The 26,093-nt window shown below is 34.7% G+C and overlaps 4 protein-coding genes and 1 long non-coding RNA gene across 5 annotated transcripts; 3 read left to right on the top strand and 2 right to left on the bottom strand.

Moving 5' to 3' along the window:
- Positions 1-428: 428 nt before the first annotated feature.
- On the top strand, positions 429-2,365 carry LOC145596565 (uncharacterized). The gene is made up of 3 exons (XR_014103260.1): positions 429-522; positions 662-1,016; positions 2,252-2,365. It is a non-coding gene; the product is annotated as an uncharacterized LOC145596565 (long non-coding RNA).
- A 4,686-nt stretch (positions 2,366-7,051) lies between these two features.
- LOC145596672 (putative non-specific lipid-transfer protein 2) lies at positions 7,052-7,429 on the bottom strand. The gene has a single exon (XM_081652891.1). It carries the CDS (start codon positions 7,427-7,429, stop codon positions 7,052-7,054), a length of 378 nt encoding a protein of 125 aa, XP_081509017.1.
- Positions 7,430-7,920: 491 nt separating this feature from the next.
- Positions 7,921-13,088, bottom strand: LOC145598783 (putative RING-H2 finger protein ATL21A). The gene is made up of 2 exons (XM_081655173.1): positions 12,327-13,088; positions 7,921-8,607 (listed from the first exon to the last, which is right to left on the bottom strand). The coding sequence occupies exons 1-2, from the start codon at positions 13,027-13,029 to the stop codon at positions 8,177-8,179; spliced, it is 1,134 nt and encodes a 377-aa protein (XP_081511299.1). The 5' UTR covers positions 13,030-13,088; the 3' UTR covers positions 7,921-8,176.
- Positions 13,089-14,997: 1,909 nt separating this feature from the next.
- LOC145598671 (uncharacterized) lies at positions 14,998-19,905 on the top strand. Its single transcript, XM_081655053.1, has 5 exons — positions 14,998-15,224; positions 16,365-16,523; positions 17,539-17,799; positions 18,845-19,516; positions 19,626-19,905. The coding sequence occupies exons 1-5, from the start codon at positions 15,141-15,143 to the stop codon at positions 19,713-19,715; spliced, it is 1,266 nt and encodes a 421-aa protein (XP_081511179.1). The 5' UTR covers positions 14,998-15,140; the 3' UTR covers positions 19,716-19,905.
- Positions 19,906-25,255: 5,350 nt separating this feature from the next.
- On the top strand, positions 25,256-25,564 carry LOC145596671 (uncharacterized). The gene has a single exon (XM_081652890.1). It carries the CDS (start codon positions 25,256-25,258, stop codon positions 25,562-25,564), a length of 309 nt encoding a protein of 102 aa, XP_081509016.1.
- Positions 25,565-26,093: the final 529 nt, after the last annotated feature.

Below are 26,093 nucleotides of genomic sequence, written 5' to 3'. Positions count from 1 at the left end.
ATATTAATAGCTTTACCTTTTATCTTGGTTCAGGTAATTCAAAGTGCTGAATGACACCTTTTGCTGGATTGGTTTTCTAATTCATTGTGATTCAGGTTCAGGTAATTCTGGTTCAGATGATCTTTGTGATTCATTACAGGCTGGTTTGAAGCGTATTCAGAGTTATCTTTCCTCCATTAGAGCTGAGGTAAGTTGTTTTTCTTCTGTTTCTGTCAATGATGAACTGTAATGGTTCCAATTATTGAATTTTGTTTGTATATATGTAAATTTAAATACTGAAACATAAGTTTGGGTTTTTGTATTAAAGGAATCTTGAGGGTTCTACCACTTTTTGAACCCCTTTTGATTTCTTGATTGTACTTTTTTAATTTTGATGTGATTTCTCTATTTTAATTGTTTTCTTATGGTCGTGATCAGATGGCTTTTTGCTGCTGCTCATGGGACGACTCTGAATGTCTAACTTTTCTTACAATCCCGGAGTGATTCCTTATAGAAAACCAACTGCTTGAAGAGGGAAAATTTGTGAGTCGTGAAGTAGTTTAGAACTATTTTATAAACATGTAGATTACCTAATTGATTTGTTTAATTGTGTTTTAAGTTTCTCAAATTTAATTGATTCTGGGTTTCTGATGAGTTTTGTTTTTGGTTTGCATCTTATTAGGAATTTTCTGGGTTTCCCAAAGAGATTTCCTCGTCCCTTGCAATTTTCAGCTTCTGATCCTTCACATATGCACTTTATTATGTCTACATCTATATTATGAGCTGAAACATTTGGGATCCCCATCCCTGATTGGGCAAAACATCCTAAGATACTGGCAGAGGCTGTTGATAAAGTCAGGGTCCCTGACTTTCAGCCATAAAAAGATGCCAAGATTGTTACAGATGATAAGGCTACTAGCCTTTCCTCTTCTTCTATAGACGATGGAGCGGTCATTGATGAACTTATCAGTAAGTTGGAGCACATTCGCAGCAATTTATTGCCGGATTTCAGGATGAAGCCAGTCCAGTTTGAGAAGGTAAATTTTCATTTTATTTTTGATGATTGCGTAACTGGTACTCTTGGATTGAATGTTGGTTTTAAGGATTAAGGTATGATGACTTAATAAAAAGAGACTATTTTCTGTACTCCCATGTCAACATAAAATTCAGTTGTTGTACCCAAAGTATAAAATGAATTAACCATAAGGAAGAAGGTGTGATTGCAGTGTGGAGTGGGTGTCCTGCATTTGATCTTATCCGTCAGTTTTGATCTCTAATTTTTGCATTTCTGCTCTGGCATACCCCGCCCCATTTTACTGGATAAAGAGAACCTAGAGAGAACCTATTTTATGCTCATGATTAATATTTTGAAATTATTTAATGGTTGTTTGGTGCATGAATAAATTTTAGATGACTTTGCTATTGTTGATTGCTGTTATGGTGGTTACGTGACCAATTAAGTGTTATATTTTTTGCTCTTTTGGTTACTGATAATTGGTATTAAAAGAGGTGTTATTGTTAAATGTCCGTTTTAGAATTTTGATGATATTTGCTTGAATTTTGATCTGGGTTAGAGTTATATGATTCTATGGTGGTTGTTACTAGGCTGCATCCGAATCGTCTGGTTGCTGCTCTTGTATGTTGTATGCTTTTGATGTTCGTAGTGTTTGCCGCAATTTGAGAGTTCAAAACGTGGAGCATTTATTATTGTAATATTGTATTATTGATTAGGATGCCTTAAAGATGTACATTGATTGGGTTGAGATTATACCACCAATTCATGTTTCATAATTCAGAATGAATTTAAAGACTTGAACACTACTCAACATTGTTAGATTTTCAATACTATAAGAGTAAGGTATGAGAGGGACCATAACATTCACATGAGGGTGTTTGCAATTAGTTTAGTTTTAAAGTATTAACAATCATTGTCATGAGATGCTTTAAAGTATAATTTGATTTTAATTTTGCAAAGTCGAATTATATTTTTAAAGTACATGTGTAATCCATTGTAAATTTGTTCTAGGCTATTTTGGTATTGCCTTTTACTTGCCTATATTAATGGGATTTTATTAGGAATTGATAATGTGATTGATTGCGTTTTCGATTTGTTTGAATTAGATCTTGTACTTAATTTAATTTGTATGATAAGTTTGGAAAATATGGGGGATTATATTGAATTTTATGTGGTTGGTTTTAATATGATCTGATGGGTCAATAAGGTATGTTTCCTTATATGATCTAATGGGTTTGTTTGATTTTATATAACTAGGCGGTCACGAGATGTCAAAATGGAGAAAAGAAGAGGTCAATGTTGAGAAGCTGATATTCGGTTGTGTCGTGTTTGAGAATGTGGGCTTTCAAGCTTTTTTTTTACTCCATTGAAGTAGAGATATATAATGCTTTAATATTGTCGGCTATAATTAGTATACTTTGTTGTTTGGTTTTGTAATTATAACCATTATTGTGGTAATATTTTTAGTTAACTAATCGCATAGACCAATGTTCTTTATGAAAATGTACATGGATAAAATTCAATAGTCAATAAATTTGTAAAATATATAGGGTGAGCAAAATATATATACGAGTGAACAAATTCTTTAGATGTGTATAAAATATTTAGGGGTGAGCAAATTAGTGTGTGTAGTGGTGAAGTAATTTGTATATAATTTTTAGAGGTGAACAAATTTTGTAGGGGTGGGGACCGTAGGGTGAGTAATGAGCAAACTATTAAGAGGTGGATTGTATACTTGTACAATAACATTAGTAAAATTTCCACTCACAAGGTAACGTGTAGATGGTAATATTGTATACTTCATCTATTTTTACGAGTGTGCAAATTATATATTGGTAAGCAAATTTTGTAAGGGCAAGTGAACTATTTAGGGGTAAGCAAGTTATTGAGGATAGATCATTTATATTGGATTTTTAAGGGTCAGTAAATTATTTAAGGGGAGAACAAATTATTTAGGACAAAGCAATTTATTTATGGGTGAGCTAATGGTATACTTTCTCTGTTTTTTTTAGTTAATATCTTTCTATTATCATGTTTGCCAACACATGTTTTTACCGCTTAATAACATCAATTATCAACATTGTAATTAAAATTATAAAAGGCGGGTATTAAAACAATATACATATGTATGATTCAAACAAATCTCACATGATTATATTTTATCGTATATATAAATCACAAAAGCGAGTCAAAATGTAGTAAGTGAATATTGTATAAGTCAAAAGGTGCCAACTAAAAAAAAGAAGGAAATATAATTTTTAGGGATGATTTAATTATTTTAGGAGTTCGGTCAGGAGTTACTTGAGTAATTCGGTTAGATTTACTTAAAGATCGAGTTCGGTTGGGGGGTTACTCGGTCAGCGGTTACTTGAGGGTTCATTCAGGGGTTACTTGAAGAATTACTCAGTCCAAGATTAGTCGGTCATGGGTTACTTAAGATAAAGGAGGAGAGGAAGGGGAGAAGGAGAAAAAAGAGAAAGGGATGTAGAGAAACAAGGGCCAAAATAGAGAGAATCATCAAGAGAGATAAAGGAAACTATGAAAGCAAAGGGTTTGAAGAGATAGACAAAGAAGGGCTAAGAGGTAGGGCAGGCCGAAAGATAGAGTACCAGTTCAAAAGAGATAAGGGATAGACTAGAAAAAGGGATAAAAGCCAAGATGAAATAAAAAGTTAGAAAAAATGGGAAAGATAGATATATGGGTTATGAAGGAAAGAGGATAGATAGAGAAAGGCTAAAAAAGATATAGGGACAGGAGAAATGCAAGAGGATTGGAAGAGAAATAAAGAGAGTGATAAATAGAGAATAGGACTGAGAGAAAAGGACAGAGAAAAAGTATATGATATAATAATAAAGAACGAAGGAGAAGGCTCGAGGGAGAGAGAGATAAAGGGAGTAAATGCGACCTATAATTTTCGATTATTGTTTTAATTGTTCTCACTTATTTGAACTTAATATTGTCACAACATATATTATCACACGACTTTTTGGTGCAACAAGCTACACCGCGTGTGGCGGGGGTTACCCGAGTTATTTTGTTAGGGGTTACTCGAGTTACTCGACCAAGGGTTACTTGTGGGGTTTAGATAGGGGTTACTTGAGAGGTTTACTCGGTTAAGGGTTACTTGAGGGATTACTGGATCAGGGGTTACTCGGTCAAGGGTTACTCGGTTAAGGGTTACGTGAGTTACTCGGTCAGGGTTTACTCGAGTTAATAGGTAAGGAGTTATTTAAGTAGTTCGGTCAGGGGTTTCTTGAGTAGTTTGGTCAGGGTTGCTTAAAGAGTTCGGTCAGGGGTTACTTGGTCAACGGTTACTTGAGGGTTTATTCAGGGGTTACTTGGAAAATTAATCAGTCCAAGGTTAATCGGTCAGGGGTTACTTAAGAAATAGGAGGAGAGGAAGGGGAGAAGGAGAGAAAGGAAAAAGAGGTAGAGAAACAAGGGCCAAAATAGAGATAATCATCGAGAGAGATAAAAGGAACTATGAAAGCGAAGGGTTTGAAGAGAAAGACAAAGAGGGCTAAGAGATAGGGTAGGCCGAAAGATAGAAATACCAGTTCATAAGAGATGAGGGGTAGGCTAGAAGAAGGAATAAAGGCCTAGAGAAAAAAAATTAGAAAAAATGGGAGAGATAGAAATATAAGTTATGAAGGAAAGAGGATGAGATAGAGAGAGGAAGAGAAAGACAAAAATTGGAGCATCAACCATACAAAACAAACAATTTAATCCAAATCTAAATGCACATTGATCAGATCTGGCTAAAATAATTCATAAATTGCAAATATAAATCTATCAATTTTAACATGTATAAATTTACAAACAAATAATAGATATAAGTACAAATGTGTTAATTTTAATATGTATATTATCAAATGGAACATGTATAATATTTTAAGATAAGCTAAGCTACGCCCAATTCAACTTACAAATCAATAGCTTAATAGATGGACCATAAAATCATCTTTTGTTAATTTGGTACAACAACAAAAACCAATCCATTCACTAAAAAAGAACGGCCCATAATTGCAATTCACGTTATAATTTCTTACTACATATACAACAACAACGATATTACTAATTCATATATAACAATAACATTATATTTGTAGATACAACAGATATTATGTCAAAATAGAACAAATTAATTACACATTTACCTTAAGTGCTATGCAAAACTATTTCGATTCGCCAAAACTAACTCGAGCCGAAGGTGGTTCATCCGAGCTTAACCTCGTTCGAGCCGAAGATGGTTCATCCGAGCCGAAGGTGATTCATTCGAGTTGAAGGTGATTCATCCGAGCCGAAAATGGTTCATCCGAATTGAGGCTCATCCAAGCCAAAGAATGTTCCTCAAACCAAAGCTCACCTAGCCGGAGATGGTTTTGATGCGGTGTATTTCAAAACGCCGAGATTTTAGCCGATTTGACCGATACAAACTAAATTTCGCTCGCATTGAACCGATATTATCTCACGGCTGGCTAATTTTCAGTGAAGTACTGCTAAAGAACATGCAAATACATCAACATATTTAAATTTAAAATAAAGCAAGACTAAGCCCAAATTAACTTACAATTCAAGAGTATAGAATCATCTTTCCTTAATTTGATATAACAATGCAACAACATCACTATTTACATAATTAACATACACATTACAAATTATTGCTACATTATGAATTGACAAGAATACCCAATAATTATACTAAATTATTGCTACATAAACAACTACAACTTTATCAATCTATATATAATGATAACATTGTATTTATAAAAAGCAACAAACACTATGTCAAAATACAACAAATTAATTATACATTAACGTTAAGCGCCAAACTAAACTTTTCCGATTCACCATACGAAGCGCGCGCATCGCGCGCGCGGGGCTCGATAACTAGTTTTAAAAAAGGGGTATATTTGCAATTTATGAAAATTGGTTTGCGTTCTAGCAAGAATAAATTTTACGTGTGTGGTCTGTGTCATCCAATAATAATTTCAACTATCTCGTACATGTATTTAAGTGTACATGATTAATCTCATATATTCACCGACTATAATCATTAACCAACAACCTAATTAGACTCGAATTGATATTGTTGATAGTGATTTGAGATTGTGGGCTTTTTTCATGCACAAAATAACTTGTGTTGTTGATGTGGTGATATCATGATATTTTACACAGGTATTGTTAGATTTGATCATTAACAAAGTATATATATATTTATCATTTATGATGACTAGTTGGTTGAGGCTTGTGTAATCATAAGGTCAATATCCAAAGTCGGCTTTAGCCTCTTAAGTCCCGATTCTCTTGATAAACAATATATAATTGATCCTATATTTAACTTAAGCTAGACTTCATCTAAAAAAACCGAACTTGACTAACCACTATGACAATTTTAATAGATCACAATTATGGACTTACATACATATTATGATGGGCTTGCTCCAAATTTCTCCATTTAATCCTTTTTTTATCACCCTATGAGTTTATTGACTTTATTCACTATTTTGATATTTTCAATGGAAACTTTAACGGTGAACATTTTTTATTTATGTGTATGTAAAATTTAGCTATGTATATCTTATTATTTTATGTATGTTATGCTTATGAGAGAAGAGATTGTCATTTAACTACATTCCTACGAGAGATTAGAAGAAGGGGAGGGGGAGAGAACAGCCTAAGAACAAACTCGTTGCAAAGATTGTTATAATTTGCTAATTGCTACTACAATAGAACTATAGAAGTATTATAACACATACAGAGTTGTTCTTTGCAAAAGAAAAAAAAAAAAAAACTTCATAATTTGGCCAGTTTTATTGAACAAATTCAAATCCTCTATCCCACAATTTGTGTACCAGTCGTGTCATTTTGTAACAACTACTACATATTACAACTCCATAGAACCTTTCTTTTCCTATAATTATTAAAAACTTCCTCATTCTTCAACTCTGTCTCAATCATTTTACCCTGCACAACAATATATAGCTAGAGTAAGATAAACTTTCTTGTGTTTCCAAAAGAGATTAAAAAATGAGGAAATGAAAAGAAGACATAATCTTACTGGGAACAGTTAAAGTCTTGACTGATGGGAGGAAGTATGAGTTTCAACCCACACTGTTTAGGAAGAGCAGAGATGAGTGAACCATCAATCTGTCCTATAAGAGGCAGTACAGACTCGAGACACTGGCAAACTCCCTGTCGTTTCTTCTTGCTTTTCCCATAATGCTTATATACATACTTAGCGCCTTGGCAGCAGTAAGTCGAGGGTGAGGAGTATTGACTGTGGAGGTAAGATAAACATGGTGACAGCTCGTTAATCACCTGATTACATGGAATTGCAGCCTGTCCTCCTGGCTGTCCTAGTTGTATTTGGCCTGTCACGGTGTTGCTGGAGAGCACTAAGAGAACAGCTAAAAATGTGACAAGGCTACTCATATTTGTGTACTTCAGTTCTAAATCTGTGTTTTTTTCCAGACTGGAAATATTTAAAGGTTTAAATAGAAGGTAACGCCTTTGTTGATTGCAAGCATGTACTATAGATGACTGCATGATTTAAGGGTATTAGTTGAGTTTCTTATGCCAAATAGCCTAATATCATATTTCAGTGTCTGTTCACACATTTAAGTCTGTTTCTCGGTTAAATTTTTAAAGGAGCAGAAGTTAAGGGAACAGAAAACTGTAACCAGAGAAATAAAATGCAGAGGCAGCCGAACTGATGCACAAACCTACTGCAACCCAGCTGGGGTAGCTGCGTTACTTTTAGCTTATACAAGGTACGACTGTACGAGTGTTTGATATAAGTACATGTTCACATTTTAGAACATGACAAACCATGTACATAATATATTCTTGATCCTAAAACACTTTGGCATGCTTTTCACTTTGCACATAAAAGAAAATGAAACTAGATCACAGTCGAAAAACCTCCAGGTAGATTGATGTAAGCAATAAACTGTGACAGCCTTTTGAATAACAGTATTTGATCATAATAACTTCAATGAATGGTATTTGTGTCTGTATAATAACCCCAAAATTTGTGCACAGAGATGCCAAAGAATTCTTTTTCTTTTTTCTTTTTTCCTAGAATAAAAAACTATAGTATGTACAAGCAACAATGAATCAATGCTAATGATCCAGACTACGCAACAAGGAGATTTCAAGGACCAAGCAGGAGTTAGCTGGCTAGCTGCCAGCAAGCGCAGATGATGGTTGAGGCGAATTTCTGCAAAGAGGGCAGGTGGCATTCATTCTCAACCATTCATCTATGCATTCTGCATGGAAGTAGTGGTTACAGTCTGGTATAGACCTTAAAGTCTCTTTGGGCTCATACTCTGACAAGCATATAGGGCAGGTATTGTCACTGGGCTTTGGGAGTCGCTTGCTTTCTCCTAGAATGGTTTTCGGGTAGGATTCTATGGTAGGGGCATCAAGGCCCAGTGTAATGATAATTGGTTGTGGAAAGATTGAGGGTGAGGATTCAGTGTTCGAGTAACGACGATTCTGGTTACGGGCACTGACCCTGCTGCTGATGTAGAATGTCAACCCAATAATGCATAGAATGCCTGGTATTCCAGCTCCCAGCATTAAGCCATATTTTGCGCTTTTTGGTAAACCTGCAAAGATGTAAATGAAAGGATTAACAGCACGTACATAATTTTTTTTTACTAGAATACTAACAATTGTAATCCAAAGCAGAGTAGCACTTTAAACAGCAATTGGAGAAAGTTAGAAAACTGGACATTGTGTGTCCTAAAAAGAACTAGACACACCCCAAATTCTATACATGTAACAACTAACTATTCACATTATATTTGAAATGCGGCTATTTCACCAAATGCCAATGAGTAATTTAAAAATTCACCAAATGCCATCGGACTTTTCAGAATTCACCAAATGCCACTGAGTTTTTAAAAAATTCACCGAGTGCCATTAATGACTAACGGCAGTTAACTCCGTTAGTCATTAAGGCTAATTATGCCACGTGGTGTATTCTTATTGGTTCACTTTATTATTTTTATTTTATTTATCAAAAAAAATTAAAATCAGAAGTTTTCAAAAAAAAAAATTTAAAAAAAAAAAAATTAAAATCAGAAACAAAAAAAAAAAAAAAAACTAAACCCCAGCCACTCTTCCCACCGCACCACGACACCACCGCCCCTACGCCAGCCCAACCCCTTTCCTCCACCCCCACCGACGACCAACATCCTCTTTGGTGTCGGCGGCCACCCTTCCCCTTACCCCTACCATCTCCATCCACTTCCCCCCCTTAAACCACCATCCTCGACACCCTAAAACCCCAAAATTGAAATCTCCAAAATCGAAACCTTAAATTTCGATTTTAAGGTTTTCGATTTTGGGGTTTGAGTGAGGTGGTTCAGGGGGTGGAGATGGGAGGGGAAGGGCTGGTTTGGGTTCGCCGGAGCGGGGAAGGGGCTTTGAATTAAGGGAAATCGATATTGGGGGTTTAAGGTGTCGAAACCCTAGATTTCGATTTTTGGGGTTTTTAATTAAGGGATCCGGCGTGATGGTTGAAAGGGTGGAGCTCGGAGGGTATGAACTGATTTGGGTTCTCCGGCGTGGGGGAGGGGGGAAGTTTGGTCATCGGCGGTGGGGAGGGGAGGGATTGTCGAGGGAGAAAGAGAGTTTGTGAATCGCGGCTGGGTTGCGTCGTCGGCGTGGGTTGCGTCGTTGGCGCGGGTTAGCTAGATTGGGTTGCGTCGTCGCCGGTGCGGTTGTTCAGGGCTGGGTTGCGCCGCGGTGGGGACTGGCTGGAGGTGGAGATATGGTGGTGGCAGTGAGAGACGGTGGTTGGGGCTGGGTCATGGTGGGTGTTTTTTTTTTTAAAGTTTTTTATTAAGTAATTAATTTACTAATCTAATTAGCAACCAATTAGAATACACCACGTGGCATAATTAGCCTTAATGACTAACGGAGTTAACTGCGTTAGTCATTAATGGCACTCGGTGAATTTTTTAAAAACTAAGTGGCATTTGGTGAATTCTGAAAAGTCCGATGGCATTTGGTGAATTTTTAAATTACTCAGTGGCATTTGGTGAAATAGCCGTTTGAAATGGAGGTCATTATGAAACGGAGAAAGTACGTTATAACTTATGAGTCATATACTCATATCAGGGCACAAGTCCACGAATCCTGATTTAGATTATGATTCCTGCCCATGATTTTTTATTACTTACAACTTACATTTCCACAATAGTGTAATTGGGTGAGAATGAGAAAACATGTTATGTAACAAAAGAAACAGTACCAACATAATAGATTTTTACACCCCTCAAATTTTATCTAGGCACAGCTTGGTAATAGTGCGCGAAAATTGGCTCGTGCCAAAGGAATAACAAACCAAAATTTTGGAGTGCAAAAATCAATTCCCACACGAAGCATGTATGGGGACAGAATTGAAACATATGCTCGTAGGGGCTCACAGCCCTACTTAGAGCAATTGAAACCCAAATCTTTGAGTTCAAAAACCAGTAACCACACGAGCATATATGGGGACAGAATTGAAAGGAACGTTAGGGGCTCATAGCCTTACATAGTTACATAGCTTTCGACATCAAAATGGCCATCAGAACAAGCGTACACACAAAAACAGCAACAAGCTTCCAAGAGTATAAACACCTATTTCTTATACGTAATACTAGTATACATGGTAAGAGCCAAGAAGTAGATGTCAACTTCAGTGAGTCATGGCTCGTTAGAAAGCAAGATAACACCAATTTAATTAAAAGTTAAACAAAGAAAGAAAACCTCTTCTGCCCACCTTCCGTGTAATACAAGATGTGAAACTCAATTTACTAGACCACATTAGTTGAAATGTCCACATCTCATAACCTAACAAGACAAGTTCACAATTCGTTTTCATTTGTTACTAATTATAAATTCAGCAGTTGTTAACCTAACAATGAATTTCTTAAATCAACACCACGTCAGTATACTATCAGCATTGCGCGCTCAAGTAGAAGCAACAAATATCGATTTACTAACTTCTTTTAACAACCTATGGAATATTCACACAAAACATCTTATGGAGTTTAATTAAGCTCTTTATTCTATATTTGGTAAATGGATTTAAGCTTTTCTCAGATTCTCACATTCGCAATAAATTGACTACTAATGTATATGGTCATACGGAGTAAGAGTTAAAAACAAATTTGTTTTCTGGCAAATGCCATCAGAAGTTCAGAACAAATGGTTGTTTACAAAAGCCAAAATTGACTACACTATCATTATAAAACTGACTTTTAGGCTTCAAGTTTTGAATTCAAAGAGTGATTTGTTGTATTTACTAGTAAAAGATATCCGGAAGCTCGTAGATGACTTTTAAATTTATGTAGGATGAGAAAGTTTGTAATGCTATATGTATCATGTGAATATCATACATCATACGCGCTATTCCTATGAGGTTATGTATTGATTCCCCTTATTAGAACATACTTGATTGGTCATTTTGTTAGACTAATCTTAAATAGCTTCATATAATTATCATTCTATACTTTTCATTGACATATAAGGAGAAAATTATTGAACATAGGTACAATATTTTAAAATGTCAAAAACAGACCATTATTTTAAAACAAATTAAAACAAATCTTAATTTACTCTTTTCGCCTCTAAATGAGATCACGTTTGAATTGCACTCATGTAAACAAAGGCTACTAATTGACCCATTAAACAAGGGCCAAAGGGTGTATTATTTAGATCATCCATAAGTACTTGAGTGCCGTGAGGCTTAGGCATCCCAATTCTCAACACAACCACATTATACAGAATAAGTTATTTATGGACCGCGGGAAAGAGAAAAAAGTTTGGACACGCATGGATCTCCAATGGCTAAATAATATGAAGTTCAATTTAGACATATAAACCTAGTATGAACTATAAATCCTATGGAAATTTACTATAGCTAAGTTATTGTCTAACCCTAAATTAAGGTCCCTTCTTAAAGTGGCATAAAAATTTTGTAGATATACACGTTTGTCTGCTTTGTGCCACAACAAAATACAAAGCGTCAAAGCATCACTTGTTCGAAAATCCTATATCAAGAATAAAGTTTGATAGTGAAATCAACCCCATAATAGCCCCTACTGGTTGATTCCATGATCATCGATTCCCCATTATGTAACATTCCCTCCATCCCACAATCATACAATACAACAGTAAATTAAACAATATGTCGTATTCTTTTCACTAGGCTCCTAATAAGCCGGTTTCAAAATTTATCTAGATAGACACCTCAAATAACATATTCACGTATGACATTATTATTTAGGGACGGGGAGAACATAATAAAAAGTCAAGAATTCACGATACTCACCGGAAGCAGCAGGAAGGTAGCAACCAACTTGGAGACCGGAATCACCAACCAACCCACAAGACCCACCACGTAACATACAATTAACGCAACTCGGAACATCCCAACTTAACTGCACTAACACATCACTCATATCCATCGGAAACACACCGTACTCCATCCCACTCCACCAAAACGCAGCGTTTACCTTCTTAACCACCTCACACTTCCTTTTCATCTTCTCCCCCGCCACGTCATCAAACGCAGCCACAACCGTATAATTCCCGCCACTCATACACGAAATTACCGAAACACCCCCAGGTAGCTGGTCCGGGTCAACCTTCGGGCCGGAGCAGTTCAAAAAAGTATAAGGCGAATCATACGGCCCATAACTAAACGGCATAAGCTCCGAATAAGATAACTCAATAACCCGTTTTGGGATACACTGATTCGGGTCGGATACCCAAATGAGTTGATCCGGGTACGATATACCCTGAACAATAAGATGATCAGGTTTCAGAGGCAAAAGGGTTTGACCCGCGGAGTTGCAGGAGAGTTCGAACCCGGGGTACCCGCACCGAGAGGTTTGGTTATCGGGTACCCAAAATGGGAATTGGATCGGGTCTCTTCTGTGTTGGTTGCAGGAGAAGGTAGAACAGAGTTCTGCAACTGCTAGAAGATGGTGTTTGATGAAGAAGAGAGAGAAAAGTAACAGAAATGTTTGCATTTTTTTGGATTTTTTGGGGTGTACTTTTGGCGCTGTAGGAATGAAGTGAGATTTTGAGGGGTATGGAATATTGGGATTTGGGGTATTCTAATTGGAGGTAATTTGGGTGATTAGTCAATGTATTTAAGTCATTTTCTTTGACAAGCACTAATCCTGTATTTATAATTTTTTTTTTTTGGTGTTTAGAGAGCCACAAGGGCGGGGGTGAGAATCGATCCCAAGATCTCCTGGAATCGGGAAGGAAGCTCTAACCACTTGAGCTATCCCTCACTCTTAATCCTGTATTTATACTAACTACTAAGGATAACAACTTGAACTTAAACTAGTACTCTTATTAAAATGTGTGTTTAATCTTGGATTGTGATTTGTGTCTTTGATGACGACCACAACAACAACAAAATATCATGTAGGAATAACGAATGTCATATAGAGTATATGAAGAAGAGTCCGGTGGGAGAATTGAAGATCGAATGAATTATTATTAAGACAGTATAATGAATATACTAGGATTTAATCCTTATCTTAAATTTACATGAGCTAATAAGTTTACATAATTTAAGTTACTTTATACAATCAATAAGATTACGATGCTTAGTAGTTAGTAGTGGCCTTATTTAATTTGGTACGGAGTAAATAGCTTTTTCTACGGTTTTAAATTTATTGAGGAATATTATAAATTTGACCATTTTAAAAACTGTAATCAGTTAACAACTTATTAAAAGAGTTTTATGGATATAAAAAAAAACACCTTTGAAAAAACTCAATAGATGAGTCTTTTTAAAATTAACATATTGAATACTTAACTTTTGAACATAATAATTACTAATTATTAATACTCGTAGCTATTTACCAAACATTATTACACAACCAATCAATCAAGTAGTCAAACCATCTAATAAAATCAATAGGCAAACCAATTATTACAAGTTTACAACCAATTATATCAATTAGTTGCTAGCTAATAACCGAATAACTCCAATATAAATTATTGAAGTAATTACTCCGTTATTTTCATAGAATTTAATTCATTCAATTAAAGCATCATACCAAAACCAATATACTAATTGGTATGAATTGATATTGATATGTAATCCATATATTCATTTATTATCATTTTCCTTAAAATTGATATTGATATCTCTAGCTACCTTACGTCCTTACTTTAGACTCGCTCGATCAAAATTTAACTTAAACTCGCAACAATACAATATCAATCAATTCAAATTTGATTTACTCTTGAAATAAATGGGCAAAAACTTTTTCAAACAATTATTAACGTAATGTAGTTTCGATTGAATTTTATCAAAAATACACTCACTTGAAAAACATTAACAACCAAATCCCTTATTACATACCAATATAAGAGATTTGATGTAAAATCAATAATATACTTCGTGATACTCAATCAATTTAAGACTAATAATCCATATGATTCCACTTGAAATTAGTCGGTTAAAAGACTAAAAACTCTTTTCAAACTATTAATGTAGTAATAATTTTAATTAGATATTATCAAAAATACAGTTGAAAAACATTAATAATCCAAATCCCTTACCAAAAGAAGGAATTAATTTGACATTAAATCAGTAATATACTTCATAATACTCAACCAATCCAAGCTTGACTTATACGATTAATCGATTATACTTGAAATTTACTGGTAAAAGGATTAAAAATTCTTTTCAAACTATTAAGTAATAATAATTTTAATTGGATATTATCAAAAAATGAAAATCATTAGTGTCACTTGTTACCAAAATAAAAGGATTTGACATTAATTCAATTATATACTCATCCTAATTTAATACTCAACCAATCCAAATTAATGTAATAATATGTTTAATTGGATATTACCTAAGATACAATTAAAAATCAATAATATCCTATCCAAAATCATGACTTACTAAAAGAGGAGATCTGGCGGGAAATATCCTGGCGGTCCTTAAAATCAATAAAAGCCCTAAAACCAAACCCCTCTTTTCACTTCATCCTTCTCTCTATTCCTCACTCTACTTCAGTGCCCTAATTATGCAATTTTCAGCGTTTTGCTAAATTCTAGGGTTTAATTGCTAATTTATTTCATCAATTTTTTTTGCTAAATTCTCACAAAAATGGACGATGCGTTTGAAGATGATCGTGAAAAGGAGACTTGTACTCTAAACGAGTACCTCGATGACCTCGAAGAACGCGAGATGGTATAATTTTCATAGTTTTAATTTTTCATTTTTTTTTTCGTCATTTTATTTAGGGTTTTAGAGTTTGAGTTTAGTTTGATTTTTATCGATTGTTTTAATTTGGTTTTTGATTGTTGGAATTGAAAATTATGCCCAATTGCTGATGCATGCTATCAATTTTTCAATTTTATGGTGAATTGGTATGTAGAATAAGAATATCATTACATTTTTGGATAGAATTTAGGGAAGATTACTAGCATTATGCTAATTGGGAATTAAGCATTATTACTTGATATATTGTTATGCAGTGCTTATAGAGTTTTTGAGGTTTGGGTTAATTCTGTGCCAATGTGAACTTATGATGTGTATTAAGCTTTTGTCCTTGATTTGAAATTGGATATAATTTTAAATCAAGCTTATGGTGGGTTAATTTGGATGGAAAGTCTATATAAATTGATTGAAAATTATAACTTTTAGAGTTGTAGTGAGGCAGCTAGGGAGCAGGTACTTGACTTTGATTCTGTTAACTCATCGTCGCTTTATTTTTCGTTGCTTAGGACTCTCAAAGGAGCTTTCTTGTATAACATAAGGTTAGGTCAGGCACATATGATTGTATGAACCCCCTATGCCTAAGACTTGATAGAGGCATTTGAGTAATGGCGCTATACACAGGCTTCCTCTGAGAAACTATATCTCCAGCATAATCAACTACTATTTTCCAAGCCATTTGCTTGTGAAATTTGAACTTGAGTAGCTTTCAACATCACATTCCCTAGTGTTCTGCCTTGTTGATGACCTGTACGCTCGATGACATGTGCCGCTTTCCTCTTGCTGACTGCTGGTGACATTCTTTATGTTGTGCTGCAGCTGAGCATCTGTTGGTTGGGCTGTTAGGTTAAATGTCTAGCCTTCATTTTAGGGTTATATGAGTGGTTATGTTTGATGAAAATTTGGTCTGGCTATATCTGTATGCATTTGTTGGTTATACTTGGTGTAATTGTCAAATTGTGTTAATTGTCTGTAAGAGTTATTAGCTTACACCTGCTGTTTTTGCTTGTTAGATGTTCATGATATCACGACTTTCATATGGTACAAACTTGAAAATGTGTGCAAAGAGTAGTTTTTCTTATATCCTGTATGATACTGTAATTTGTGTTACAGGAAGCCGAAATGGTTTTGGGTGGTGATGATGGAGACGAGTGTACATACTCAAAAGGTTATTTGAAAAGGCAAGCTATATTTTCATGTTTGACTTGCACTCCTGAAGGAAATGCTGGATTTTGCACCGCATGTAGCCTGTCTTGCCATGAAGGACATGAGGTAATGTTTATTCTGCTTAGAATGAGAGAATAAGCTTTTGCAAGAAGATTTTTGTTGGCCTGTCTGACATATATTGAGCTGTCTGTGGAGAAAGTTAAGATCGACAAGGCTATTGAAAATAGTCTGGCCATATACTTGAATCTTATATGGTTATTACATTCAAAAGACCCAAATACTATAATATGGAATAATTTCATTTGCATTGCTTTCTCACACTTGAAATCGTGGATTTGTCAATTACATATTTTTTAGTCCCACAAAATATTTATTTCAAAATTTCCTGACAAATCTTAATTGACCGATTATACTCTATATTTCTGTTTGCTTGAGATGCCCGTCCCTTGTATTTCATATATATTGCACTGTCTGATCTTTAGTAAATTGCTTATTCTCGAGATTCTGACTTAAGTAAGAAATCTTCTTTTTCAATGCTTTATAGTTCTTTCATCACTTGCATTTATGTTGCTCCATCAAGAGATTATACAAACTAATTCTGAATCTTGTGGAAAGATGAAGTGCCTTTGGAGCTGATTCTCTAGGCATTTAAAACTGAGTATTTATCTTGATTGTTGAGTTATGATCCTACGGTTCTGCAAGATATTGTAACTTTGATATACTGTCTTATTTTAAGTTGTCTGAATCATAAGGGAGATGTTTCTTTTAATCATTTTTCTTATTGTTCATAGCTTTTTACCTTCCTCCATCTTTTTCTTCTGGTTTTCATGTGCTTGGGATTGAAAAGGAAACTAAAACAGAAGTTATTGAGAAAGCAAACTAGAATCTAGGATTTTGTTTTACTGTGACTTAGATTTTTTTTTATATATTCATGAAAAATCCCTTTCTCTGATTTTCTTTTCTTGCTCTTATGTTGAGCGTCTAACATGCACTAACATTCCCTTCCTCACATTAGTCCGTTATACTGCATGTAACATTGGTGCCTGGAGGTGTGGCATTGTGGCTCCAGAGACAGCCAGCTAGGCAGCAACACGAAACTCACGTACTATTGTTTATGTAGATTGTGGAGCTGTGGACCAAGAGAAACTTTAGGTGTGATTGTGGAAATTCTAAATTTGGAAACTTCATCTGTAAGCTTCAGCCAAGTAAGGACATAGAGAACGCGGAGAATTTGTACAACCATAACTTCAAAGGTACATATTGTACTTGTGATCGCCCTTATCCAGATCCAAGTGTTGAAGAGGAGGAAGAAATGGTACAATGCTGTGTATGTGAAGACTGGTATCACAGGGAGCATCTTGGTCTTGAGTCCTCTGAAAAGGTCAGCCTCTTTTGCATTTTATCTTTTATCTTATTTCAGTGCTTTGCTCATATATTATTACCATTTATCAATGTTTTCAAGGTCTAGCGAGACATATATCTTTGTTGATTCTGTTCCTTCAATTAGGAAAGAAAGCTTATGACCACAGTTAAATGGGTTCAGTTGGGTCGGGTTAGAGTAAAATATTTTTGGGTTTGGGTCAAATAATGCTTGTTTAAGACCTTAAGTTCTTTTTTGTAGGTTGATCCAATTGGCTAAGGGATTTGAATCCACACTTTCTTTTTTCTGTTTATGTGTCATATATATATGAAAAATATACACAATATACATTGGATTTTTTTTTTGATTTACTGAAGTCATTTATAGCCAAATTTAACCATACAAAAAACATCTAGATCAAACAAAAACCACTACTAAAGCCTTCAACGTATTTTTTTGCAATAAAGTTCTCGATATTTTATTTTATTGCTTTTAATGAAATAGTTTTTGGGCCTGTCTGGAAAGGTTTTTTTGAGTTTGGATAAATCTGTTTCTGGGTCACAAAATGTTGTTCAATGTCATTATTATTGATGCTCTTGTCAGTCACCAATAGGGCAGAGGCTTATTAAGGGTTGTGTGCTGGGCAGTGTGGTCTTGGCACTGGCTTTACTATATGATATTTGTCCTTGCATCTCTTGCTTCGTTTCATGTAAGACAGCAAAATGTATCTGGTTATTTTGGGTGTTGTGTCGTGGCTCTTTTCGGAGTGATCCTTAATTGATGTAAAATCGTAAACTGTGATTGGCCTAGAGTTTACTCCATTATTTTTTTATGAGGATGATTTTTAAGAGGACTTTTGGTTCTTATTGTGCGTTGTACACTTGTACTGTGTGAGTTCATTAAGTTTTCACCTTGTCTGTAAAACAATTAACTTCCTTTTCCTCTTTCATTGGCCCTTATATCCACATCATTATTTGAGTTATGCTTGGAATTTTTGATTTTTTTGTTTGCTTTATTTTATTTTTGATGAACTAAGCTAGGTAAGAGTCGATTCTTTGTGTTTCAGATCCCTGTGGACGAGGAAGGGGAGGCTTTATACGAGGATCTTATTTGCTTAGGTTGCTCAGCTACTTGTTCATTCTTAGCCTTTTATCCCCAGAACATCTTTGTTGCTCCTAAAAAGCATGAGGTGGTTGCAAGCGATGAAAAAGGAAAAGGCATTCTAGAAGAGGCTTCGCCTACCTGTGCTAGTACTGGCAAGATCAATGATACTAGCTGCGACCACTTGAAACCATGCAATGGTGGTGATGTCAAGCCTGAGAATGAATCTGGGATGGAAAAGTTGGTTTCTGCAGAAGTGTCTGAGAAAGCTTTGAGCTTGAATAAATGCAGTGAAGGTGGAAGCTCAGGTAATTCTTGTCAGCTTGGCTTTGACATTGGGGCAGCACCACCGCCTGCGGAAAGGAACAAGGCTATTTTTCTCATAAAGAACTGGAGGGACACCCTCTGCCGCTGCGAAAAATGTTTCGATTTATACAAACAGAAGTGTGTTAGTTTTCTGCTTGACAAGGATGATTCAATTGCGGAATATGAGAAGAGGGCACAGCAAAGAAGGGAAGAAAGACTGCAGAAACTGGAGGGTGCCTCATCAAACATGTTCGATAACCTTGGCCATGTAGAGAAAGTGGAGATTATTAGTGGTATTGCGGAGATGAAAAATGAGATGGAAACTTTCTTTGTATGTTATTTTCCTTCTGTTGCTTTAATATCTGTTTAATTTTTTGACGGTTCACAGATATTGGAAGATAATGAATCTGTTTCTATTTTTTTTTTAAATAATCATTCAGGCCAATCGCGATGCATCTCAAGCAGTCACATCTGCTGATATTTATGAACTCTTCGACAATCTCAAAAGAAAACGCCGCCGTGAAATGTAAGAAACGTCGTAGATCTCTGTAAGTTTGAAGTTAAGTTATGCTCTAGCTTACATTTAGATAGTTGTGAACTTGTGAGATCTCTGAACCATTCTCGGTGTTTGGACAATGTTTAGATGTTCCAGTTTGTGTTCACTTTCTTTTCCTGTACCTTGATTCCTTATCATGTTATGTATAATGGCATTTTCATGTATGGTATTTATTCAGGAAGTCATAAATTGCATCTCCCCTCCAACCCCTTACAATGTCTTCTCTCTGATGTCATATCCGATTTGTTGTGGATTTCTAAGGTTTCCTGTACATTAAGTAAGTACTTTGGTGGAAATTTGCTTCTAAATGTGTTATGGATCTAACTGACCAGGGGCTTTTTTGGATATTTGGGTTTAACTTTCAATAAAGTACCTGATTGTTATTAATGGTAACAACGATACTACTTTTATACTTGAATTGGAGGGTGCTCAAAACACCAGCCTGTTGTTCTGAGACTCTGAGCTCTTGACTCTGGCATTTCTCCTATTGCTGCATTTCAATGTTCTTTACCTACAGACAGTGACATGGTCTGTTTGGTTTTATGAACTACCTTTGTCTTCATTTGTTGCTGTCTTTTAATTTCAGCTGGTTATTGTGTCAGTTCTTCAGTGCACTGTGGTTTTATGCAGTTGTGCAGTTCTTCTTTGCTTTCTCTCCCTTCTACCTGCTTTTGTGGATTACTATAGATATATTATCGGTGCAGATTTGTTTTTAAGATGTGCTTTGTTTCTATACTTGATGCTTTTGTTGGATGGAGTTCTTGTGAGCTTATACTTGCATGGCAAATATGTTAGCCATCTAATTTTACTGACTGAAAATAGACTGGACAATATAGTTGCCTAGTTGGTAGATTTTTCAGAATTTCATATCCTTCAGTTGATCAACTGCGTCTTATTGAGCTACATTTATCCATAAAGTTCACCAAGATTATGTTGCATTCACTTACCAAAAACAAAAAGGTTTAATATTTCTTCATACGTACTATTCTTTGATAATTTGCCCTTCCCATGTAGGGTATACGCTATAAAATAATATGGATGATGTCATGGAAAGATATCTACTTGGGTTATTTTGTTAAACTAGCATTATTGTCCTTTGCTTCTGATTAGGGACTAAGTAGCCTTGTTTTTTTTATTAAAAAATAAAGTGTGATGGGCAACCAACTAGTTTATTATAGTATTAGCCCAACTTTGGTGTCGTTAAATGCTAAATTAATGTTTAACTGTTATATTATCTCTACTTTGGAGGTTTTGCTAGTTGCTGTATACTCCGTAGTTAAGAGAGTTGGGCAACATAGCATCTAAGGTTCACGAGCTTTGTTACTGCCCAGTTTTAAGCTAGGCAGCATGTATGTTATTGAAAGAAACAAGTGATTGGGTTGGGAAGTAGGAATAACGTATCTGCTTGGTTTTTGGTGGCATTGAATGCTATTAGTGTGATGTTCATTGGTCAGGAGGGTTTTCTAGGCCGCAAAGGGCTTAGGAGTACTTTACAAGCTTAGTTTAGGTTTTGTATGAGACTATCTCACAATAACTTATACCATATTATTTTGTGATTAGGGACTTTAAGGTATTAGAGATGACTAATTTTTCGATAGTTTTGTACTTTAGAGGTGACAGTTTTTGAAAATATCTAGTTTGAAAATGGTCTCACTCAAGACTCTCATGACCGAAAAAAGCCTTTGTGGGTAAGCTTCCTTTAAAGTTATAGCTAGGATTTCCTACTCAGGGGAGCATTGAAGTATTTGTCCAAATAGCAAGTTAAATCTTGAGTTGTAAATTACATCATACAATTTTTGAGATTTTGATTTATTTTAAAAACAGGTAAAATCATGTTAAAGATTGGACTAAAAGATAAATAATTAGACTATGCACGAATAACTAAATACTTCGTACCAACAAGAGTTGGCTCAAGTGGTAAGCAACTTGATGTCGCTTAAGGGAGGTCTCGGGTTCGAGCCTCACCGTACGCAGAAATTCTTGTTGGGAGACTCACCCACCATAAGCCAGGTGTGCTACCCGAGTCGGATCCGGATGTAGTCGGAGCTAAGCTCCGGTGAACCGGGTGGGCAACCTTAAAAAAAAAAACTAAATACTTCGTATAGTGTTTAGAAATCATGTTTGAGATTGAACAAGAAGATTTCAAGTTATTGACAAAAAGGGGTAAAATTAGCTGCGGAGTACATATTTGCTCAATTGTGTTAGCATTGTGTGGAATGCTATGTTCATCTTTGGACACAATATGCTATCCTCCTCTCCTTATTTCCCCATCATCTACATTTTGTTTTCGAAACGAGAGGATATTGATCTCTCTCTTTTTTTTTTTTTTTTTTTTTTTTTTTTTTTTTTTTTTTTGTCTAAAATTGTCTAAATCTTTTTTTCTTTGTTTAATTTTTGAAAATGAGTGAAAAGGTGGTGGGGAAGAGAATTTATTGGTAGTAAATTTTCTATGTTGGTGCTAACTGCCATGTGATAACTACTATGGAGGTTTGTAAGGAGGCTGTGTCACGTTCCAAAGATTTTTTTCTACTTTTTTCTACCATTCAAATCTTTATTATGCTTGACAACTATTGCCAAATTTCTTCAACTTTTTAACAAAATCTTGTGATGAATAAACCATAGTAGAAGGTTGAAGATTAGCTTCAAAGTTCATAGTTAAAGCCGACAAAACCCGAATCCTAAGGTTTGATTAGCTAAATCCCGGGTTTATTGTTAATTAATTTAACTTACCATCACAATTACCTAGCAAATCTACGAAAGCTATCAAGTGATGTCATGAATCATGGTTTGTTAACACTTTTCCTCTTGGAACGAAAGCTTTTGTAGAGGAATTATTTTCCAAAACGGTCAAAAAGGAGAAAGACATAAAAATTTGTTGAAAAATTAGTCTTTTCCTACTACCTAAACATAGATTGGGTTGTCTCATAAATTCATTAATTGGGTATTCCGCCGATTTGTGAAAGTGATGTGTTCTTGTCACCAGATTTATTACAACAGTAGAGAAGTTGGGCAATTTCTCAATTTCTCTTTGACGGTGTGTTTCTCCAACTCTTTACTTGTATGTCTCACAATTCACAACCCCGCCTTTTATTGTAAGGGCGGGGTTGAATTCTTTCTAGTATGAAAAGTAAGTGGTTTATAGAACGCCACGTAAATTGTACAATAGTTTGTAATGCAATAATTATATACGAAGTATATGTTATAACGATATGATATGAGAAAGACTTTTAGGTTGGGTTTTAGAGTTATTTTTTCAGTGTTTTCGATTCATTCCATTCAAATCAATTATACATTCAAATCAATTATACGTATAATTAGTTTAGTTTTGGTTTACCTCTGATGATTTTAGTCTTGTCTCTTCATTTTAAACTCTATAATGATTTTAGTTCACTTCAATTTTAGTTTAATAATGATTGTAGTTCACTTCAACTTTTAGTGCATGTAGATTATATAGTAAGTCAATACTAGTAATGATTTAATATTGATCTTATAGTAGATTTTTAGTTTTTGCTCTTGATGTATGTCATACCATCTATTTGCGTCAATTTTTTTTGGGTTGATTATTTGCTCTTTAAGCAAGTAATTGAATAAAGTCAGATAGTGTTATTACTATATTTTTTTTTTTGCTATTAATTGAATTTAACAACAATTATAAATATGAATTTTCAGCTAGACGCAAGTTCAAACCTTAGAAAGCCTAAGAATAACCAAATAATTGGCTGCCTATTTTGCCTTGTGAACTATGAACGTCATGCATGGTCATGATCACGTCGAATTAGGGATAAGTTCGTTATATAATATAATGTTCATATAAATAAATTCAATGATTCATCAATTAATTATTGTCGGTGCATGTTCAATTGTCATTACTCGTAATTATACTAATATTAGGACAACGTATTACATTTTGTTTTAGAGCGTTGAAGCCTTGCTTCAGCTACGTGACTATTAATTATAATGTGACATGATAAGACAATTATGAATTATGTATTTCCTTAATTTTATTAAATTTATATCCACAGATAGAGGATGCCGAAATCTCTGAATCCTAATCTCTCTCTACAGTAGGTGATCTCTTCATTATTATAGGGTTATAAAATTCTATTTTTAGTCATCTAAATCTTAATTTATTTAGAGGTTAGGTTCGAAACATTTGGACCTTACTACGGCCGTGATTATTTTGTCCAATTAATGAACTTGTACACGAGTAGCTTTGATCTAAACATGAACTCGACGCGCTTAAAATGAGTAAGTTTATGGTTTTTATACTTGTCTGGTTTCTACAACAAGCATAAAACATTTCATTCGATTGGGAGTTGGAGTATAGGTACACCCGTGTATATTAAAGATAAAATCCTTTAGATTCTCTACTAAGCTAGTTAGAGTCTTCTTAAGAAGGATTATATTCCTTAATCGTGTTATTCTGCGCGTAGCAAATGCCAAAACACAAACCAACAGTGATAAGAATGTGATTCTTTTGCCTTTTAACTTGAAATGACACGAATGCTAGCTGTTATTTAACTGAATATAAAACAATTCACACTATTAGATGTGATGTCTTATGATTGTTTTTTGCATGATTAAATGATTTTTCCAACTCTTTCATAAGTAGGATCTCTGTAACTCTGTTTTACCGACGTTGCAATATGTTGTTAATAACACTGTTAGCTCTGGTTTATATACTGTTTTGTTTTAGCTTGATACCCAGTAAATTACATGTAATATATTGTATGAGCTGTCATTTAAATAAATAGTTTACGATTATCATGTAATGTAGTTTACTTGGCCCATAACAATATGCACAAGATGAGGATCATCAAGGAGTGGAGGGACGGTTTGTCTCTCCATCTCCCCCAGGAGTGACGTGGGTTCAATCCTCACCCTCACCCGTCCTGTAATAGAAGGGACACCTCCCGTATCTTACCGTGTATAATAAATACAGTAAAAACATTATGCATAAGATTTCATGCAAGTGAAAAATTAGATAAGAAAAAAATACTACTAGTAGTTTAACTTAAAAGAAAAAACCTCAAGACATCGAAATTGAAACCCTATCAATATTTATTTGTTCAAACTTATTTTAAAGAAAGGCAAGTATTATTAAAACACAATCAAAGCAACCAAATAAATTTGGAATTTGCAACCAACAACAGTTTCCCTTAAAACCAGTTTAGTGTAGTGTCTACGAAAGCTCAAAAATAAAAAAGGAAGTTGAAGTTTGATTAATTTATAGCGAAGTAGGGCCATTAACAATGTGGGGGTTAGACAATGTCACTTGTCATCAGTGCAAAAAGACAATCTACTCACATGTCAATTATCCCATTTTTCTACGTACATTAATCAACTTTCTTAAGTACTATTTGTATTTTTATGTACACTCACTTCTAAACCCCTTTATATATATAAACCACATTTCATACATTACTTTAGCAAATCCTTCTTTTTCCTCCCTAATTAAAAACCCAACAAAAAATATTTGATCCAAAAAAAAAAAGCTTTTTTTTTACACAAATTATGGGAAATTGTATGGAAACTTGCAAGGAAGAAAACAAAGAAATTGAAATGAGTGGAAAAGAAGGAGAATTTGTGAAAGATGTTGTTAGTAATGAAAATGGGTTAAGAGTAAAGATGGTGTTGACTAAAGAAGAGTTACAATGGTTAATGATGCAGCTAAGTAACAGAGAAAATGGAGTTAAGAGGATTGAAGATGTGTTTGGTGAGATTGAGAAGGGTAGAAAGAAAGTTGTTTCATCTGATCATTCTTGGAAACCTTCTCTTGATAGTATTACTGAAATCCCTGAAGTTCTTGAGATGAGTAGATGATAGTTTTGTTTTGTTTTTCGGGTAGGGAGCTGCTAAGAATTGACGGGATTTGATCTCAAGTATTGAAGGCACCACCGTCTCCATGTATTTACCGATTAAACTAGTTGGTATCCATGTAATTGTCGTCCATGTAGATGATAGATTTGTCACTTGAGGTTTGCTCTTTTTATTTTTTTTCACCTTTTCTTGTGTAGTTATGGTGTGGATCACTCAGATGTATATAATTTTTGAGATAGATTGAAGTGTTTCTTTACATAAAAGTATCAATCTTCCATGTTTTTCCCTTCCTTTTTTTTTTTTCCTTTGATTTAATTTTGTTGCTTACAGTTTAAAATACAAGACAATTAAGCTCACTGGTAAGATTAACTAAAAATTATGCATAATTCTTAATTATTTTCTGTGGACTACAGACTACAGAGTAATTAACAGGGGTTCCTTTCAATGCTAAAGAGAGAAAAAAGAAAAAAATAAAGAACTTTTTGGTGTTGTCCATTTCTAGTTGATTATGGTGATAGATATTGATTGCCAT

The sequence above is a fragment of the Chenopodium album genome, chromosome 20 (assembly GCF_948465745.1).
Source record: "Chenopodium album chromosome 20, dcCheAlbu1.1, whole genome shotgun sequence".
Lineage (NCBI taxonomy): Eukaryota > Viridiplantae > Streptophyta > Magnoliopsida > Caryophyllales > Amaranthaceae > Chenopodium > Chenopodium album.
The sequence above is the reverse complement of the archived record's forward strand: the minus strand, read 5'-3'. Positions and strand labels throughout refer to the sequence as shown.

Coding starts and splice junctions, on each gene's coding strand:
- LOC145596672 (XM_081652891.1), bottom strand. CDS start 7,429: ATGAGTAGCCTTGTCACATTTTTAGCTGTTCTCTTAGTGCTCTCCAGC.
- LOC145596671 (XM_081652890.1), top strand. CDS start 25,256: ATGGGAAATTGTATGGAAACTTGCAAGGAAGAAAACAAAGAAATTGAA.
- LOC145598671 (XM_081655053.1), top strand. CDS start 15,141: ATGGACGATGCGTTTGAAGATGATCGTGAAAAGGAGACTTGTACTCTA. Junction 15,225..16,364: donor ACCTCGAAGAACGCGAGATG/GTATAATTTTCA, acceptor TTTGTGTTACAG/GAAGCCGAAATGGTTTTGGG. Junction 17,800..18,844: donor GTCTTGAGTCCTCTGAAAAG/GTCAGCCTCTTT, acceptor TTTGTGTTTCAG/ATCCCTGTGGACGAGGAAGG.
- LOC145598783 (XM_081655173.1), bottom strand. CDS start 13,029: ATGCAAACATTTCTGTTACTTTTCTCTCTCTTCTTCATCAAACACCAT. Junction 8,608..12,326: donor CTACCTTCCTGCTGCTTCCG/GTGAGTATCGTG, acceptor ACATCTTTGCAG/GTTTACCAAAAAGCGCAAAA.